This window comes from Phyllobates terribilis, unplaced genomic scaffold (genome assembly GCF_046119375.1).
Source record: "Phyllobates terribilis strain yellow unplaced genomic scaffold, ASM4611937v1 Scaffold_5__5_contigs__length_657084704, whole genome shotgun sequence".
In the NCBI taxonomy this organism is placed as follows: domain Eukaryota; kingdom Metazoa; phylum Chordata; class Amphibia; order Anura; family Dendrobatidae; genus Phyllobates; species Phyllobates terribilis.
The window spans coordinates 426,618,249-426,636,491 of record NW_027362765.1 but is presented as its reverse complement, the minus strand read 5'-3'; the positions used below and the strand labels follow the sequence as shown (position 1 = coordinate 426,636,491).

At 40.5% G+C, this 18,243-nt stretch overlaps 1 protein-coding gene across 4 annotated transcripts in view; it reads right to left on the bottom strand.

Moving 5' to 3' along the window:
• Positions 1-18,243, bottom strand: part of EXOC6 (exocyst complex component 6) — a 263,669-nt gene that overhangs the window by 716 nt on the left and 244,710 nt on the right. For all 4 annotated transcript variants that reach the window (XM_073685247.1, XM_073685249.1, XM_073685246.1 and 1 more), the window contains one exon: positions 692-804. In XM_073685247.1, coding sequence (XP_073541348.1) covers positions 692-804 — 113 coding nt within the window. The remainder of the gene's footprint in view (positions 1-691; positions 805-18,243) is intronic.

Genomic DNA, 18,243 nt, shown 5'->3' with positions numbered 1-18,243 from the left:
AGAGGTACGGGAGCCACAAAATTTAACTGATAGATATGGTATATATATACACATATATACACACACACACACATATATACAGTATATATGTGTATATCTCTCTCTCTATATATATCTCTCTATATATAGTATACAGGTAATACAGGGATCACCAGTGACATTATACACAGGAGCTCTGTATATAGTGTCAGTGTACAGGTAATACAGGGATCACCAGTGACATTATACACAGGAGCTCTGTATATAGTATACAGGTAATACAGTGATCAGCAGTGACATACACAGGAGCTCTGTATATAGTGTCAGTGTACAAGTAATACAGTGACTCACCAGTGACATTATGCACAGGAGCTCTGTATATAGTGTCAGTGTACAGGTAACACAGTGACTCACCAGTGACATTATAGACAGGAGCTTTGCATATAGTGTACTGGTAATACAGGAATCAACAATGATGTTATACACAGGAGCTCTGTATATAGTGCCAGTGTACAGGTAACAGTGACTCACCAGTGACATTATACACAGGAGCTCTGTATATAGTATACAGGTAATACAGGAATCAACAATGACGTTATACATAGGCGCTCTGTATATAGTGCTAGTGTACAGTTAATACAGCGATCACCAGTGACTTTATACACTTGAGCTCTGTATATAGTATAGAAGGAAAGGAGGGGGACACACTTACTTCTCCAGCAGGATGAGAGCCGTGTTCGGATTGACTCTTAGGTATTTGGAGTTGGGTTGACCATAATCGGCGAGATATGTAGACCAATCCCAAATCATAAACAGGTCAAGGAGCTAAAAACATAAAAAGATCATTCTGGTCATCATGCGGAGAGGGAGGATCTGAGAAAATAACACTTTAATGACTAAACACAAGTAGGAGGTAATAAAGTGCTGCCTGCCCGGTGGAGAGGGAGTTGTGTAATACGTCCGCTTGCACCGGTATTACAGGCCGGGGTATGTGGAATTCCATGCTAATTTAAGCCAGATTCTTTACCTAGCTCTAATTAAGTGCATTAAACCTCCCCGACTAGATTATCCTCCGCGGGAATCCCAGGCTCAGAAGACGACTCCGAACTCCAGGGAATTCCTCCTCGCCAAACACAAATAAAATGATACCCCCTGAGCACAGATCATTATTCTAAGATCTGCTCCAGAGGTTGTTGGTCAATACTCGGGTAATCTTTTAAAAGCTAATGTGTCTCAACTAAAGCAGCGAACCATTTATTCAGCTTTAAACCCATAATCCCTTTAAGCCATTTCAAACCCACTTCCTATCCAGTTTATAATTGTTTGCAGCACATAAGTACCACGCGTATAAACTTCACTGACCCCCCTATAGCTTCCAGGGATCTCCTATATACAGTCATCCAGGTATGCTATTAACCAGCACATGCTATGGTATCAACAGTAAAGACATTAACATGGATGTCAACCATTGCGGACAAACTTTTTTATTTTTTATTTTACTTAAATGCATGTATTTGGAGCTAAAAGTTTATTTTTTTTTTAACAATAGGGCTTCATTAAAAATGTTGCACCGTTTGCCCTCTACAATCTATAGATGCATTATTGTCTATTGCTGGCTGCAATATGAGTTAACTGAGACTCTGTCAGTGAGCTTGCTCTGATTTTGTTTTTTGTTCTGAGCTCCTCTCAGCTGATTAATGACCACAGACCACATCAAGTTGAATGTGCAGGGAAAACAAAGCGCTTGTAAAACAAAATAAAATAACATCTATAAAAAAAAAAAATAAATTATCCCCAAAGATAGATACTATGAAATACATAAAAGGCACCTACTGCTATCAGAAAGCAATTTCAAGGTACTTACAACAAAAAAAGGAAAAAAAAAAAGTTTTCTTAAATTGTTATTGTACTAAGAGTGGGCATCCAAGTTAGAAATAAATCACAGACAACTAGAAAGGTTTCATGGAGATACCCACAAAATAAAAAATTCACAAAAAAAGTAACTTCAGGAAATCATAGCATTGATATGCCTTAGAAAGAACAACTTAATAAGGGTCCAAATACACAAAAAGGAGTAAAAAAAGGCCAGGATAAGTAGAACTATGGAAGTATCATAGACATGTAAGTTTCTTATAATGGGGGGATAAGAGCATAAAAAGAGGGGGACCTTGTGACTCCATCAGGGCTCCCTGAGCAGGTATGCAATAATTAGCATCTCCCAGTCAGAATGTGTCAGTACTTACAAAAAAAAAAGTTAAAAAGTTTTTTTAAATTGTCATTGTACGAAGGGTGGGCATCCACGATAGATAGAAAATTCATTGTTAAAACGATCAACTGATGAAGCATTGTTTTGCTGACACAGCCACACATGTAGAAAATTCACTGTAAAACGGTCAACTGATGAAGCATTGTTTCGCTGACACAGCCACACATGTAGAAAATTCACTGTAAAACGGTCAACTGATGAAGCATTGTTTCGCCGACATAGCCACACACGTAAAAAATTCACTGTTAAAACGATCAACTGATGAAGCATTGTTTCGCTGACACAGCCACACACACAGAAAATTCACTGTAAAACGAACAACTGATGAAGCATTGTTTCGCCGACATAGCCACACGCATTTTAGTCCATATTGATATGAAACGTTGTTGAAACTGGCAATACATATTCAGTGGCAACGATCTTTCAGTAAACCTTCTTCTCTCACTGAAACCATATCATGGACTTGTGACTATAAGTTGAAAGTTTTAAAAACTAACTTTTTTTTTTTTTTATACCAGTTTGCTGGTGAAGACGTTGTGCAGGATAAAAAAAACAAACAAAACAACAATCAAAACATGGCTTCCTTTATCCAAAACCTTGTCTACAGGTTGTGTCTGCTACTGCTAAGCTACACTGAAGTGAACGGTGCAGAGCAGCAATACCATATACTACCAGTAGACATAGATGGCGCTGTTTTTGGAAGAAGGCAGTTATGTTTTTTTAACCCTTTTTTCAATTTTAGTTGAAATGATCTGTTTTGAGCTAAGACTAATGTGTAAGTTCTAATCTCTGTATGTCCAATCAAAGTCTCTGCCTGATCAGCGGAGCCTTCTAGAAGATTAATTAAAATCTCGGTTTGTTTTGTGGCTTTAGAGGAATTGGCATATTCCAATCTATCGGTCTTATCAGTGTAATTAGTGAAAAAAAAATAAAGGGGGAGCCGCGAGGTCAAAACAGCAATAAAACTGAGATTTATGGATTTTCGGGAACTGTATAGAATTGTGGCCTCGTCTTTGGTTTATAGTGACCTTAATGTAAACTCTAATACCCATCTAATTTACCAGACTGTTAGGATAATGGCTTTCACGCTTTCCCTGTGTACATCAGACAGAGCGGGAAGTAATATTTAACTCTGGGGGTGCGCTGGAGACGTATTTTATTGAAATAAATCGAGGCATTCAGAGAGTGGTCTATGGCTGGGGGTGAGGGGTGCATCTGTTCTCTTCACCTCTCGAAAGAAAGCTGGGGTCTGAATGCAGAGGCTCCCGCTGTGCCGATGTGATCAATCCTTCCATTTACACAATGGACCCCCCTCAGGCACATGTTAGCTTTCTCCATAAAACAGTTAGCTGTCTTTCACTGTCAATCACACCGAACAATTTTATTATTTCCTGAAATCTTTACTCATACTGACGGCTGAAAAGTCCCTGCACAAACAAAGCAAAAAGCGCAGCGGAGCCTTATAGGAGAGGACGCCATTCAATGCAATGAGGAGCAGGGAGACGGCACTAGGGGACTGTCTACATCCCTCCAGCACACTTTACTAATCATTTACATTGAAGATGAATAAAAATAAAAGATGAAAAATTCATTTTTTTTTTTTTCAATATATGACCTATCAAACTCAGAGAAAAAAAATTACAAAAATGGCAGATAGATCATGTAAGGCTTTGTCCAAATCGGCGGCATGATCCAGAAGTGCGGCCACTGCACCTCACTGATTTCTAAGAATGCTGTCACATTGCGTTTTGGCACTCCTTCGGTGGCTCCCGTAGGGGCTTACGTCCGAACAACGAAACCATGGATATACTTTATTCACATCAAGTGCTCAAGAGAGGATATACAAAGTCAGCAGTACAGATTACATGACATGTGGCACCGACGCGTTTCATGATCATGATTAAGGGTGCGCAGTCACCTGAAACGCGTCAATACATGTTGAATGGCGCTGAGCGAAGGATCAAAAGATCGTTGTGGGAATATTCTTTCCAGGAAAGTTTTCTCAGGGGCAAAAGAACTTTCATCTGACTATCTGACAACTTATTTCCAGAAGATGATGTTGTGTCATTGTTATCAGTCGACTGAAAGTTTCCATTCAGGAGAACAAAAACTCTCTCTCCCAACTTCCCCATACATAATCACTTAGTTTGGCCAAGCGTTCATGTGCATTTAATGGGAAAATGGCAGTAAGCTTTGGCCAGAAAACTCTTCTGTAGGGAAATCCATTTTTCCAATCACGAGAGTTGGGTGGGCCATACATACCAGATGGTTTGGTCAGTTCGTAAGACTTCAGTCTAATATATTCGCTAAAATTTTCATTTTCCCTTTTTATCAACTTTCATTTAATGTGTCTATGAGCAACTTGTAGAGAATCTGTCAGCACAAACTACAGTATCTGTCTAAACCAAGTACAGGCGCATCTTGCACACTTGGCATGTACAAGCATGGCATCGGTGACATTAGCCAAGTAGTTGAACAGTTCGGTACACCTTCCCAACTACTTGTTTCCCCATCTATCTCAGCTCTTCTCTGGCTCCTGTAAAGTCAGAGCTGTCAATCAAGGAAGAGGAGGTGGAGAAAGAAGCAAAAAATAGGTGGGAAAGTGCACTGAACTGCTCAACTGCTTGGCTGTGTCACCGATGCACCAAGCTCCTTTGCTTGGTTTGAACATTCATTTTGCGCTCGTCACCACCTCTAAGGCTGAAATTTCAGAGGACAACTCCTTTCTCCCCCCCATACTTTTTCTATTTAGCTGTATTTATTCAGTATTTTCTAGTATCTAAGGAAGACCTCTCCGCAGTATTTTTCGTCCACAGATGTGTATAGATATTTTGGCCATGTGCAGTCATCTCTCATCACTGACACAGAAAGGTCATACATGTTAGACTGTAGCAGTTTGAAGGTTGAAAAAACAATGGAGGAACAATTGTTTGATGATCAATCGTTACAATGATGGAGCCATAGACATTTTAGTCTGTGTTGGCCATTACAGTCCTTAAACCTGCCATACATATTCAATTATACCGGGCAATGATCTTTCTGAGAATATCTTTTCAAAGAAATATTGTTATCTGGACGAAAGTTCTTTTGTCCAACTATCACTTGAAGAAATCAAATACAGCTGTCCAGAATTAAGACAGACAGGCTGCGATCGATCGGCTAAAATGTAAAAAAGACGAGAATGCAATAATTTGCAGATCTCTTGTAGCCATATTTTATTCCCAACAGAATATATGTCACATTTCAGAAGTTGAAAGTTAGACACTTTTCCATTTTGTTTGAAAAAATTAACTAATTTTGAAATTGATGGCACAGATAGATTTTAAGAAGTGGGGACAGTGTTAACAGAAGGCTGGAAAAGTAAGTGGTACAAATAAAAAAACACCTGAGGGGTCAATCTCTCTGGAATCTCTGAATCGTTTAATATTATTTACTGTGGATATCCCACCATCTAAAGTCTGTGCAATTTTACAACACAGACTTCTACAATTTGTAGATGTAGATGGTGAACCTCTGACCATCTTTGCTTGTGAGAGACTCTACCTCTCTAACATGCTCTTTTTATTCATAGGCATGTAACTTAATGATTGCATGTTTGTTTTCTTGTAATTTTACACTGTGTCAACCTTTTTTGGAATTGGGGTTTTAATAATAATAATAATAATAATAATAATAATAATAATGATTTTATATCAGTCTTACCAAAAGTGAGGCCTGGTTAATAAGAGGTGTGTACAATATTATTATGGGTGGATATAAAGTCATTAGGAAGTAATTTCTCTATCTCCTCTATGGCGTGACTCTGCGTATATCGGACTGCACTAGGCTGACATCCGAGTGCAGTCCGATGTTTCACTCGTACCCTTAGACTTGTATGGGTGCGAGTGAATTGAGTCTCGCTGCAAATTGCAGCATGCTGAATCGGCATGAGAAAATAATCGCTGATCTGAGCAGCCCCATAGAATAACACTGGGCCGAGTGCTATGCGGTGTTTTATCACATAACTCTCGGCCGTGTTATATGGTAGTGTGACTCCGGGCCTAAAGGTGTGGTACAGGCTTTGGGTTCAAATCTGCAGTCACTCTCTGTGGCTGAAAACATGTGAATCCTTATTGTGCGCTGTCAGGATTTTCCAGCTCCGTGGGCGGGCGCGTGACCGCATGTATACGATTTGCATTCATGCAGATACATGCCGACTAGACAATGCGAGGCCTCACTCAATACAAGTCATTTGAGCGAGGCCGGTCACGTCTAGTTGGAATGTGGCTGTAAGTATGCAAATCCCATACTTGTGGTCACATGAACACCCTTTCCCAGTGCAGACACCGAAGGTTTCTGACAGTGTGCGCTATGAGGATTCACAAGTCTGTATACTTGAGCCCTAAGCCTGGACAACCTTTTTAAGAAAAGGCAAAGAGGCATAAAACAATTTTTTTCATCGACCGCTCAGAGAGATCACTTTATACCAGACCTTGCTCAATTATATGCAATTGAAGATAATGTTCCTGAGCTTCTGACTCAGAAGTGTGAATATTCCTTGATGTGACTGGAGAATGCAGCCAGTGATAAATGCACTATGGCATACCATAAATTACAGGATGTTATGTACATCATAGCCCAGCCACAAGCACAGAGAAAAAAAAGCTGGTCCCCTTCAAATCAGAAGAAAACCCAGAATATTTTTCATATGAAGCTGCCGTTTTGGTCCTATTACATCTGATCCTCACTTCAACAGTTTGGGACACATTTTTCAATGTCAAAACTTTAGGGCCCGCTTCCTCTTCACTACAGCTTATGATGGTCATAGATATTGTCCTTAGAGACACGTCCTTTCGAGATCAAAAAAATCTCCAGACATTATAATGTTTGTGGGGACTGAAGGCTTCTGTGAAGGGGACACATATTGGACAAGTGGGATTTTTTTTCTTCTCTGATCCAATAATTTCCTCTAAGATAAGTTTGTCTGCGTTTTGTTTATATCTACGGCCAACAGCACTGGTGGGTTAGGTGCACAGTTAATCAATCTGGTTTTCCTTCTAGCTTGACCGCCGCTCAATTCATTCCCTAAGGAGCTGCCAAGATTTTTCTGGAAGCCCCATAGGGAATGAATGGGACGACGGACGGTCGAGCATGTGCACTACAGCTCCATTCTTCCAGGGATAAAAGTGCCCCTTTCTGCCGATCGGTGCAGGTCTTACCCCGCTGATCAATGACTTACTACCTATCCTGTAGATAGGCGATAATTTCGCCGGACAACCTTTTCCAGTAATCATTTACTACAAGCCCTAAGTTAGCCATATGTAGATCAAATATCAATGCAGTACTCCTGCAGTTTTTAGATTGTTCGATCAAAGCAGTACTCCAACAATTATTTTGTTCTTATATACTGTACTTCAGCATAGATTTTTATTAAAGGTGTTGTCCACTACTGGACAACCTCGTGTTAATAGCCCCAACGTGCTGAATAAAAAAAAAAAATCTATACTTACCTCCCGGACTGGGAGCAATTCCGCTCTGCCCTGTATTCCTTGCAACGGTATGTCAGCAGAAAGGCAACTGCTGATTGTCCGCAGCCTTCACATTTTTGTCTGAGCAGAAGAAACACAATTCTTCCACAGTTTTTTATCCACATTTTTATCTAAAGGGAGGGTGGTGCTGAGGACAGGAGTCGGACAGCTGCCAGGAGGGATCTGATAGGTGATCATGTCATCCTATAGTTGACGGGAAGTCAGGGACTGACATCCTCCCTACACATTACCGCATTTACTGGACTGGTTGTCAGACTGGAGGTCACACATCCCAACTTCCTATAATGAAGAGGTGAAAATGTATAGATGGAACTATGGTGGAATGACATGGATTAAACAGTAGGTATTATATGTGCAAAAAAATAAAATAAATTTCTGAAGTGCTTCTTTAGTGTCCAACAAAACCCACCAATTTCAGCATACATGGGAGCCTCCCGACTTCAGAGCATGGAAGTGTTGAGAGAGGTTAATTCTCGGAAGATATGGCCAGTTGTGCTACAAGTTACAAGCATCGTGGCTATATACTCAGTGTGGTTGATTGCGGTGCCGGGTAGAGCAGTGTGGGAAGGAGATGACACTTTTTAATGTTTGATAATCTCATTCTCTGACTTTAATTAAAGCTAATTTGTAACATGAATTCAGTAGAAATTCAGCCCATAAAATATTTTATCACTCAACTTTTTAAAAGTCATTGAAAAAGTTACCCAAAAAATTGCCGTTGGCTGTAGAGCTGCTGTCTGACATTGAGCACCTTAATATATTCCTATGGATTACAACACCATGAGAAATTACCCCTAATGAGACACTGAATATCATGAAGCACATAGCTATGCCAATGATATTCGCTTTCTGCGAACACTCATTCCTCAGTTAGAATTGACTCTCAAAACTTCGGCAACATTACAATATAGAGCGGACCCCCCTGGAAGTGAAATTGCCAATAGATGTCTTTCTACAGGGGGATAATCTGTTCTCTTTATTCTCAAAACTGAAAGTGATCTGTCCGTACCTGGCAGGGCCCATCTATCTTACTTGAGCAGTTATCTTTAGGCACTTGGCGTTCACAAGCTGAGGGCGATCCATTAATGGCAGTGCGATTGTGTTATGTCACCACAGTGCCTAAAATTCATTACAAGTTTCTCTCCAAAATGCTTTGTTTGTTTTGCTGTAGGAATGAAGAAGGGCTAATGCTTCAGTAGGAGACAGATTTTATCTTGGTTATCCTAGATTGCAGCTAAAGCTGTCTTGTACATCTTAAACCCCATATAATTTCTGTATCAGAGATTCCATTTTCAATAAGTACGTGGTTTTCCATCATTTCCAAAGAGGCGAGAGATCTTCTTGCTGTGAAAGTATAATTTCCACAAAAAGAGCCGTTGCACTTAATTTATTTTTTTGTTATTGGAGTTTTTTTGTTTTTTTTTTACTTTAAAAGTCTTCTTTTACTGTCAAATTGTTAATATTCTTGCTGATCAGTTTCTTAGTTCTATCATTTTCTTTTCTATCGGTTTTCCAGGAGTGACTACAGGAAGTTGCCGTCATTACTGATCCCATCCCAGACCCAAATCACCAACTTTTCCCAGACGTGTAAATGACTATAGATCCCACCATATTTCTGCATTACTAGTCCGATTTGCCATTTATAGTGCAGGAACTGTAACGGCAGCCTTGTCGGTTGTCATCCTGCATTCCAAGAAAAGACTTACCATAGATTTTATTCCAATGAGTATGATGGTAACTCTCGTGGTTATGCAGGAGTCCAAAGGATGGGACGATATCTAGGTACCAGCGACACATCTGGCCATAATAGGCTATCATGGAACAGTCTGTAATCTGTCACTAAGATTCAGATTATAGACTTTCGCAAATCTAGAATCTAGGGTCTAACTATGAATTCCTAAGTAGGCATGGAGAATTTAAAATGGATGTCACATTTCCCAATACAATCTGTATACGTTAATAAACAGATCCGTTAGACTTGACAAGGCTGGTGTACTTACTTTAAAAATCTACTTTAAGAATGTTCCTTTTTAAAAAATTTCCCCTTGATATTCCCGTATGTGGAGTCGGGAAGGAATGTTTCCCCTAATATGGAGCTAGTCATGTCTGCCCCATGGAGTTTTGCCTTCCTCTGAATCAAGTTGAACTCGATGGACTTAAATCTACCTTCAACCTTAAAAAAAAATATGAAACTATGAATTTTCAAATGAGCATTTTAGGAGTCCAGCTCTTGGCGGACTCTTAAAATGATGATTTTATTGCCAGGCAGTTTATATTGTGAAATCTGGTGAAAGATCTCAGAAAACAGGTTACTATAGGCTCCACTGCTTTCTATTTCGACTTTCCTATTTTACTCTCAAGTTAGTGCTGCAGTTTATGCAGTTGCATAAACTTTAGTGCCCTCCTGTAAACTCCACCTGCCGCATGATAAAATTGGAAAGTCACAGTCCGAAGTTGAGATTGAGCTTCGGCCTTCAAGGTGCTTTGCCATCTGAGACATTTATGGCATAGTCGGCATCTGATGACTGTGGGACTCACCTCTAGGACATTACCATTCATTACTGAAAGTCCATTGTGCCTTTGCAGCATTGGGAAGCATAGCGTGAATTTTCCTTCCGTATATACATGTCAGAAGTTCTTCTACTATACGGTATACGAAATCCTGATGGTCCAGTGACCTCTCCATCGGATTGTATATGTAATTACCTTCTGTAAGGTGGCGATTACTTGGTAAACGTGTTACAACACTTGCTGCTGATCTGTAGCTGTGGATAAATACCACCGTTCTCCAGCCTGGGGGCGTCATTACTACAGAAAAAGCCGTTATAAAAAACACATAGGAAGCTGAATGGGGGTGCAAGAGAAAAAAAATAAAATCCCTTTCTGACCTCTGAATAACCCAAGCAGGAGATTAGCCCATTTCCAAGCAACTATGTTGTCATACTGTTAGTCCAATTGCTACTATTGACACTCTGCATAAGCACCTTAAACGGGGCGCTTACAGCGGACCGCCGTGCCATTAACTCACTATTATTTTTTATGACTCTGGATTTAAAAGAATAAAAGAACCGGCAAGGTGAGGAAGTCAATATATGGGTTGTAGACGTCATGCATGATGGATCTATAGAGGGATGAGGATACATATATCTATAGTCTTCCCATAATGTCATTAGAAATTGGGTAATATACACCCTTGTATTCTGGATCCATTTCCACTAAGCTACAGATGGTAGAAAAGTAAAGTTTTTTAGGATGAGTTACTAGTATTACATAGTTATACAGTGGTGGCCAAAAGTATTGGCACCCCTGCAATTCTGTCAGATAATACTCAGTTTCTTCCTGAAAATGATTGCAATCACAAATTCTTTGGTATTATTATCTTCATTTAATTTGCTTGCAAGGAAAAAACACAAAAAGAATTGTCCTAAAGCCAAATTGGATATAATTCCACACCAAACCTAAAAAAGGGGGTGGACAAAAGTATTGGCACTGTTTGAAAAATCATGTGATGCTTCTCTAATTCGTGTAATTAACAGCACCTGTAACTTACCTGTGGCACCTAATAGGTGTTGGCAATAACTAAATCACACTTGCAGCCAGTTAACATGGATTAAAGTTGACTCAACCTCTGTCCTGTGTCCTTGTGTGTACCACATTGAGCATGGAGAAAAGAAAGAAGACCAATGAACTGTCTGAGGACTTGAGAAACCAAATTGTGAGGAAGCATGAGCAATCTCAAGGCTACAAGTCCATCTCCTAAGACCTGAATGTTCCTGTGTCTTCCGTGCGCAGTGTCATCAAGAAGTTTAAAGCCCATGGCACTGTGGCTAACCTCCCTAGATGTGGACGGAAAAGAAAAATTGACGAGAGATTTCAACGCAAGATGGTGCGGATGGTGGATAAAGAACCTCGACTAACATCCAAACAAGTTCAAGCTGCCCTGCAGTCCGAGGGTACATCAGTGTCAACCCGTACTATCCATCGGCGTCTGTATGAAAAGGGACTGTATGGTAGGATACCCAGGAAGACCCCACTTCTTACCCCGAGACAAAAAAAAGCCAGGCTGGAGTTTGCCAAAACTTACCTGAGAAAGCCTAAAACGTTTTGGAAGAATGTTCTGTGGTCAGATGAGACAAAAGTAGAGCTTTTTGGGAAAAAGCATCAACATAGAGTGTACAGGAAAAAAAAGAGGTATTCAAAGAAAAGAACACGGTCCCTACAGTCAAACATGGCGGTGATTCCCTGATGTTTTGGGGTTGCTTTGCTGCCTCTGGCACTGGACTGCTTGACCGTGTGCATGGCATTATGAAGTCTGAAGACTACCAACAAATTTTGCAGCATAATGTAGGGCCCAGTATGAGAAAGCTGGGTCTCCCTCAGAGGTCATGGGTCTTCCAGCAGGACAATGACCCAAAACACACTTCCAAAAGCACTATAAAATGGTTTGAGAGAATGCACTGGAGACTTCTAAGGTGGCCAGCAATGAGTCCAGACCTGAATCCCATAGAACACCTGTGGAGAGATCTCAAAATGGCAGTTTGGAGAAGGCACCCTTCATATATCAGGGACCTGGAGCAGTTTGCCAAAGAAGAATGGTCTACAATTCCAGCAGAGCATTGTAAGAAACTCATTGATGGTTACCGGAAGCGGTTGTTCACAGTTATTTTGGCTAAAGGTTGTGCAACCAAGTATTAGGCTGAGGGTTCCAATACTTTTGTCTGGCCCATTTTTGGAGTTTATATTATATAAAATTCAGCTGAACCCGCCAATTTCAGTGGGATTGGCCGATCATCAAATGAGGGCCTCTTGACTCTTCCCATCTACTAATGATGTTGTCGGAGAAAAGGATCTCGTTGTTGGAATATGCCACTGCCAGGTAGCAGCTCTTTCATAGACAACAGTGGGGTACTCAGCAGAGTTGAGTATTTCTGTGTATGGGGTAGTTGGGAGAGACACTATCAGTCATCTAATGTGCATGGTGTGAGGGGACTGTATGGTCAAGTGAAGAAGTACCTGCCTGCTCCCCTGATAGGTCTCTGTGTAAGGGCGTCCATGAGTGACAGCTTCATGTAATTTTATGAGGTTGTCACGCTTGGGGCGGGTGAGCCGGGGCCATTCCATGAATTGCCGTCTGATCTCAGACCAATTTACACGGGCGTCTGATCTCAGACCAATTTACACGGGCGTCTGAATGCACCCTAAGGGTTCATTTACACGAGAAGATAAATATTTAAACAATGAACGATGCGAATGTGAATCACGATTAGCGATGTCAGACAAGTGTTTTATGCATGAAGAGAATCGTGAATGAAATGGTTGAATAGCGATCGTTCCACTACTTTTTTTGGCCGGTCTAATCTTTGAACGGGTGAGCAATCTCCATTTACATTACACAATCTTTTGCTTACCTAAATGATTTTTATACACAATGAACGAACGTTTTTTTGGACTCATGGTTCGGCCGCTCAGCCCATTCACATTTCACAATTATCGTGATGGATGGTTGGTTGCCGTGTGACATATTATCTCCCAGTGTGAATGCCCTTTAAAGAATTCTACGTGAAATAATTCCGAACATCTTTTCTTAGCACTCTACGATGTTGCGGAACATCCAGTTGAAAATGTATTCATATATTTCTAGGAGGAATAATGGAGGAACACAAAGATGAAAAGACGTTTTAGACTCGTTATTTTATAAAAAATAAAAGTATTTAATAAAACAGACGTGTCAGCAGATAGATCCTCTTTAAAAAATTTCACATTTCCTTCAGCAACGTCTCAGGATGACTTCATTTCTCTACTAAGAAGGTGAATTCTGGAGTTCTTGCTGACTTTTAGCAACTTTTCTCTCTGCTAAGATACTTTGATCAGTGATGCAAACCCCTTCTTTTTGCCTGGTATTTAGGATTTGGAGCCCCTGCAGTGAACTCTGTATAAGGGATAATGGACAATCCCAGTTTCCTTCTGAAATGTTTGCAGCTCACAAAATGAAGTCTTCAAGGATCAAGACCTGAATACATAACGACAATACAACTCCATGAGCCTCGTTTTATTAAACTGGAACATGTTCTATGGGCAACAAATCTCTAATGCTCAAGTTTCATGCATTCGGATTAAAAACTAAGTCAATAAGATTCTCAGAGCTAAGATCACACCGTAGGAATCCAGACCACAACTTCAACGTGGACTGAGCTAATCACACAGATAGACACATCTACATTCTTCTTTTTGATGGCTATCAGGCATTGCTAAACTCAAATTACTACACAGGCGCCGATTAGAAAAGGATATTCTTTTCTACAATGTTCTCAACTATAAAGACAAGTAAAGTTGTCCCCATGACAACTCGGACAAGCTAAAAGTCTTGTTTTTTGCATTTTTTCACCCTAATGATATCGAACAGAGTATGTGGCGAAAAACCGGAACATTTCTTGCAAAAAATAAATAATATTTCTATGATCAGTAAACTATACAAAGAATTGCTGAAGAATGTCTGAGTTCACATTTTCATTAAAGAATATTGGACCACTTAGCCTTAGCCACACACCACCAAACGCAGATTTTTGGATGATGAAGTGGCCGTTGGCGAAGCTCATGTGTGCCAGTACCTACTATTCTATGGATCAACACCAAGTTGGATGGATCATCGAGCATGAAGTTTTGCAACAGGTCCAAGTGGCAGTCTACGATCACATTCAATAGCCAGTTACAATAGACAAGACGCTTCTATCCCTCTCCTTTAACTCCTGCACAGGTGACTGTCATGCCAGGAGTGGGTGCAATACAGGGGGAAAGGTAAAGGGAGCCCAGACACTAGGGAAAGGGGAAGTGGGGACCTCCTAAACTGGACTAGCGTCACCCTGTCTTCCCCTACCGTCCCTATACAGCCTCCGCAGCTGTCGCCGATCACGTACCTTGCCCTACTATCCCTGGCGTAAGGCTACAACTGGGGGTGGAAGGAGATGAGCACTAGTCAACCTCCGCTAGCACTCTAAAGACAAAAGGGTAAAACAACACAGGGGAATTACAACTTAGCTTTAGAAGAAACTCCAACAGGGCACACGGCCTCAAGACTCCAAAGAGGACGTGATGCTACTTCAGTCAAGTTCCAAATAGGAATGAATATAACCGGCAATGCCCACCTAAACACACCAGGTATATATACATCCAGACTAAAGGGAGGTAGTCGCTGGGTCATAAACACAGCCTCCTATCTAGGCAGCTGTCTGCATTGCCAAACATGGAGATCTCCTGCAGACCACTGCAGGGCGACTGTCTGTCACCTCTGACACACCTGTGACAGTGACACTCGCTGGCTTCAGATGAACAGAAAGGTGCCAGATGGGATAATATTCATGTCAAGCTTCTCATAGTTGTCTCCTGGATTTCTGCAACAATGAGTAGTGTCCGAACATTCCGTTGCATTGCCATGGATTTTGTTTTATGCCACTTCTGTACCAAACCATTTACATTGCTTTTTCTAGAAAGAGAAGGTCTGAAAATTGATTAGCAAAACAGTTGGGTGTTTGTTCGCACATATAGGCCTCCGCTATCACAAGATACCATGTTGGACACTCCACTGCCCTCTACAAAGATACCACTTGACTGGCAGAGACCAATATGAAGGGTGTCCATTTTCTTCTTGTATTGCACTGCTAAACTGAAAGCTGATCTCTGATTAATTTCTGCATATTGTTATTAATTATAACTATTTCAATACACAGCTATGTTACTTTCAATTGTCTATTGCAAAATGGTGGCACATAACTGTTGTACGGCAGCATCTACAACTAATATGAATATGAATGGTATTTAACTATACTCTCCAATCTTTCGACGACATTCAGTGCTGACACTATTAGATGGAAAATAAAAATTCTTAGAATCTATGCACAGAGAAGAGGTAAAAAAAAAAAAGTGATGAATGCTAGATCCTGTCGCACAATACAACTTTAGGAGCCAGCCATAAAAGCTTGGATCAACCTTGTGTGCATGTGTAGTTCAAGAGGTTGCATAAGTCAAAGGGCTAACCACAGCATAGTGGCGCAGTGGTTAACACTGGAGGGTTTTTGATCATGAACTGTCCATTTAACGTTTCACCACAGCATCTCAATGGGTTTCAAGTCAAGTCTTTAACTATACCACTCCAAAACCTTTATCTTGTTTCTTGTGGACCCTTTAGAGAAGGACTTGCTTGTGTGCTTTGATTCATTGTCCTGATGCATAACTCCCAGTGAGCTTCAGATTTCAAACTCGCTGGCATACATTTTCTGATTGATATTATAATAGACGGCAGAATTAATGGTTTAAGGTTGTTCAATTTCTGCAGAAGCAAAGCAGCCACATACAATCACACTACTACCACTATGTTTGACTGTTGGTATCATGTTCTTTTGGAGGATTGTGATATTAGCTTTACTCCAGAAGAACAGGAATCATTGCTTCCAAAATTTTTTTTACCTTTCACTCAGCAGTCCATAAAACATTACTTTAAAAAGTCTTAGGGTCATCAAGATGTTCTTTGGCAATTTCAAGACAAGTCTTTTTGGTAAGCAGTGGTTTGCGCCTTGCAAATCTCCAATGGATACAAATTTTGCCCAGTGTCTTTCTTATTGTAGAATAGTGTATAACTGACCTTACTTGAAATTGATGCCTGCGCTTATTTAAAGGTTTGTCCAAATTTTTTTTGTGAGCTCCGTATGAGCGAAATTTTGTTAGGTCGAAACCGTCGAGATCAGCTGACCATGCACATTAAATAGTCAGCTTATCTTGGCGGGTTCGGCAGACTTATGAAATGTGTATGGGGGCCTTTTAATTAAACAGGTCTGGCAGTAATCATAGCTGGATGTGGCTAGTGAAACTGAACCCAAATGTCTACTGAATTTAGTTAACTGGTTGATTTTGTAGCGAAGGTCTAATTTTCCACAACCCCTAGGTAGGACTGAACAGCATTGTTCCCATAATAAATGTAATCATCATTTAAAAAAGGGATTTTGGGTTTACTTGGCCAGTGTTAAAGTAGCTTAGAGGTGTGAAACATTAAAATGTAAGAAATATTCAAAAATAGAAAAATTTGAGAAGGGGACAAATACGGTTTCACAGAACTGTACATATTAAGTCCTCCACTATTCTGGAGAACATCATGTACAGTGCATATTAGATTCTCCATCATTTGGAATAAAATCAGTAGATTCAGACAACTTTGATCTAACGGTTGTGGCCAGCTGAAGCTAGAAAATCAATGTAACTATGGCTCACCCTTCTACTTTATACAGTAGTGCACAAAAGTTTTAGGCAGGTGTGGAGAAAATGCTTTAAAAATGCACAGTGAATGAGCAAAAGAGAAATCTAAATCAAATATTTGAGGGGATAATGACTATCATTTTCATATGTAGGTTGAAACTTCAGTCATTTACTGAAACAGAAACCGCTGAGGTGGAGGCTTAAAACTGGGTGAGGAACAACCAAACTCTGCTACAAAGGAGAGGTTGTGGATGACAGGTTAATGTCACAGGCCATACACCATGGCGAGAATGACCACAGCAGCAAGACACATTGTAGTTATACTGCACTAGTAAGGATTTCAGAGCAGAGCTGTTTAAGCTCTCTTGAAGAAGCATCAAGAAATGAGCAACACTGAGGACTACAGATGCAGTGGTCGGCCAAGGAAACTTAGTGTTGCAGATGAAAGACACATCATGCTTGCTTCCCTTTGAAATCAGAAGATGTCCAGCTCAATTCAGAACTGGCAGCAATCAGTGGGACCCAGCTACGAACATCTACTGTTCATCAAAGTTTAGCCAGAAATGGCTTCCGAGAAGAATTTGGCCAAAAGCCATACCTTCAGCATGGAAACAATGCCAAGCGACACAACTATACACAAAAACATAGGAACTGGGGTGCAGAAAATGGCAGCAGGTGCTCTGGACTGATGAGTCAAATGTGAAATATTTGGCTGTAACAGAAGACAGTTTTGTTTGGAAGAGGGCTGGAAAGCAGAACAATAATGAGGGTCTGCAGGTAACCATGAAGCATGGTGGAAGTTCCTTAAAGTTTGGGGCTGCATTTCAGCAAAGAGATTTGGGAATTTGATCATGATTAATGGTGTCCTCAATGCTGAGAAATACTAGCAGATACTTATCCATGATGTAATATCATCAGGGAGGTGTCTGATTGGCTCCAATTTATTCTGCAGCAGGACATCAACCCCAAAAATTCAGCCAATGTCTTTAAGAACTATCTTCAGCATGAAAAAGAACAAGGAGTCCTGGAAGTGATGATATTGCCCCAATAAAGGCCTGGACTTTACGGTATCGAGTATGTCTGGGATTACGTGAAGAGACAGAAAGGTTTGTGGAAAGATCTGTGGCTAGTTCTCCAAGATGTTTGGAATAACTTCCTGCCATGTTCCTTCAAACACTGTGTGCAAGTGTAACTAGAAGAATTGATGCTGTTTTGCAGACCAAGCGT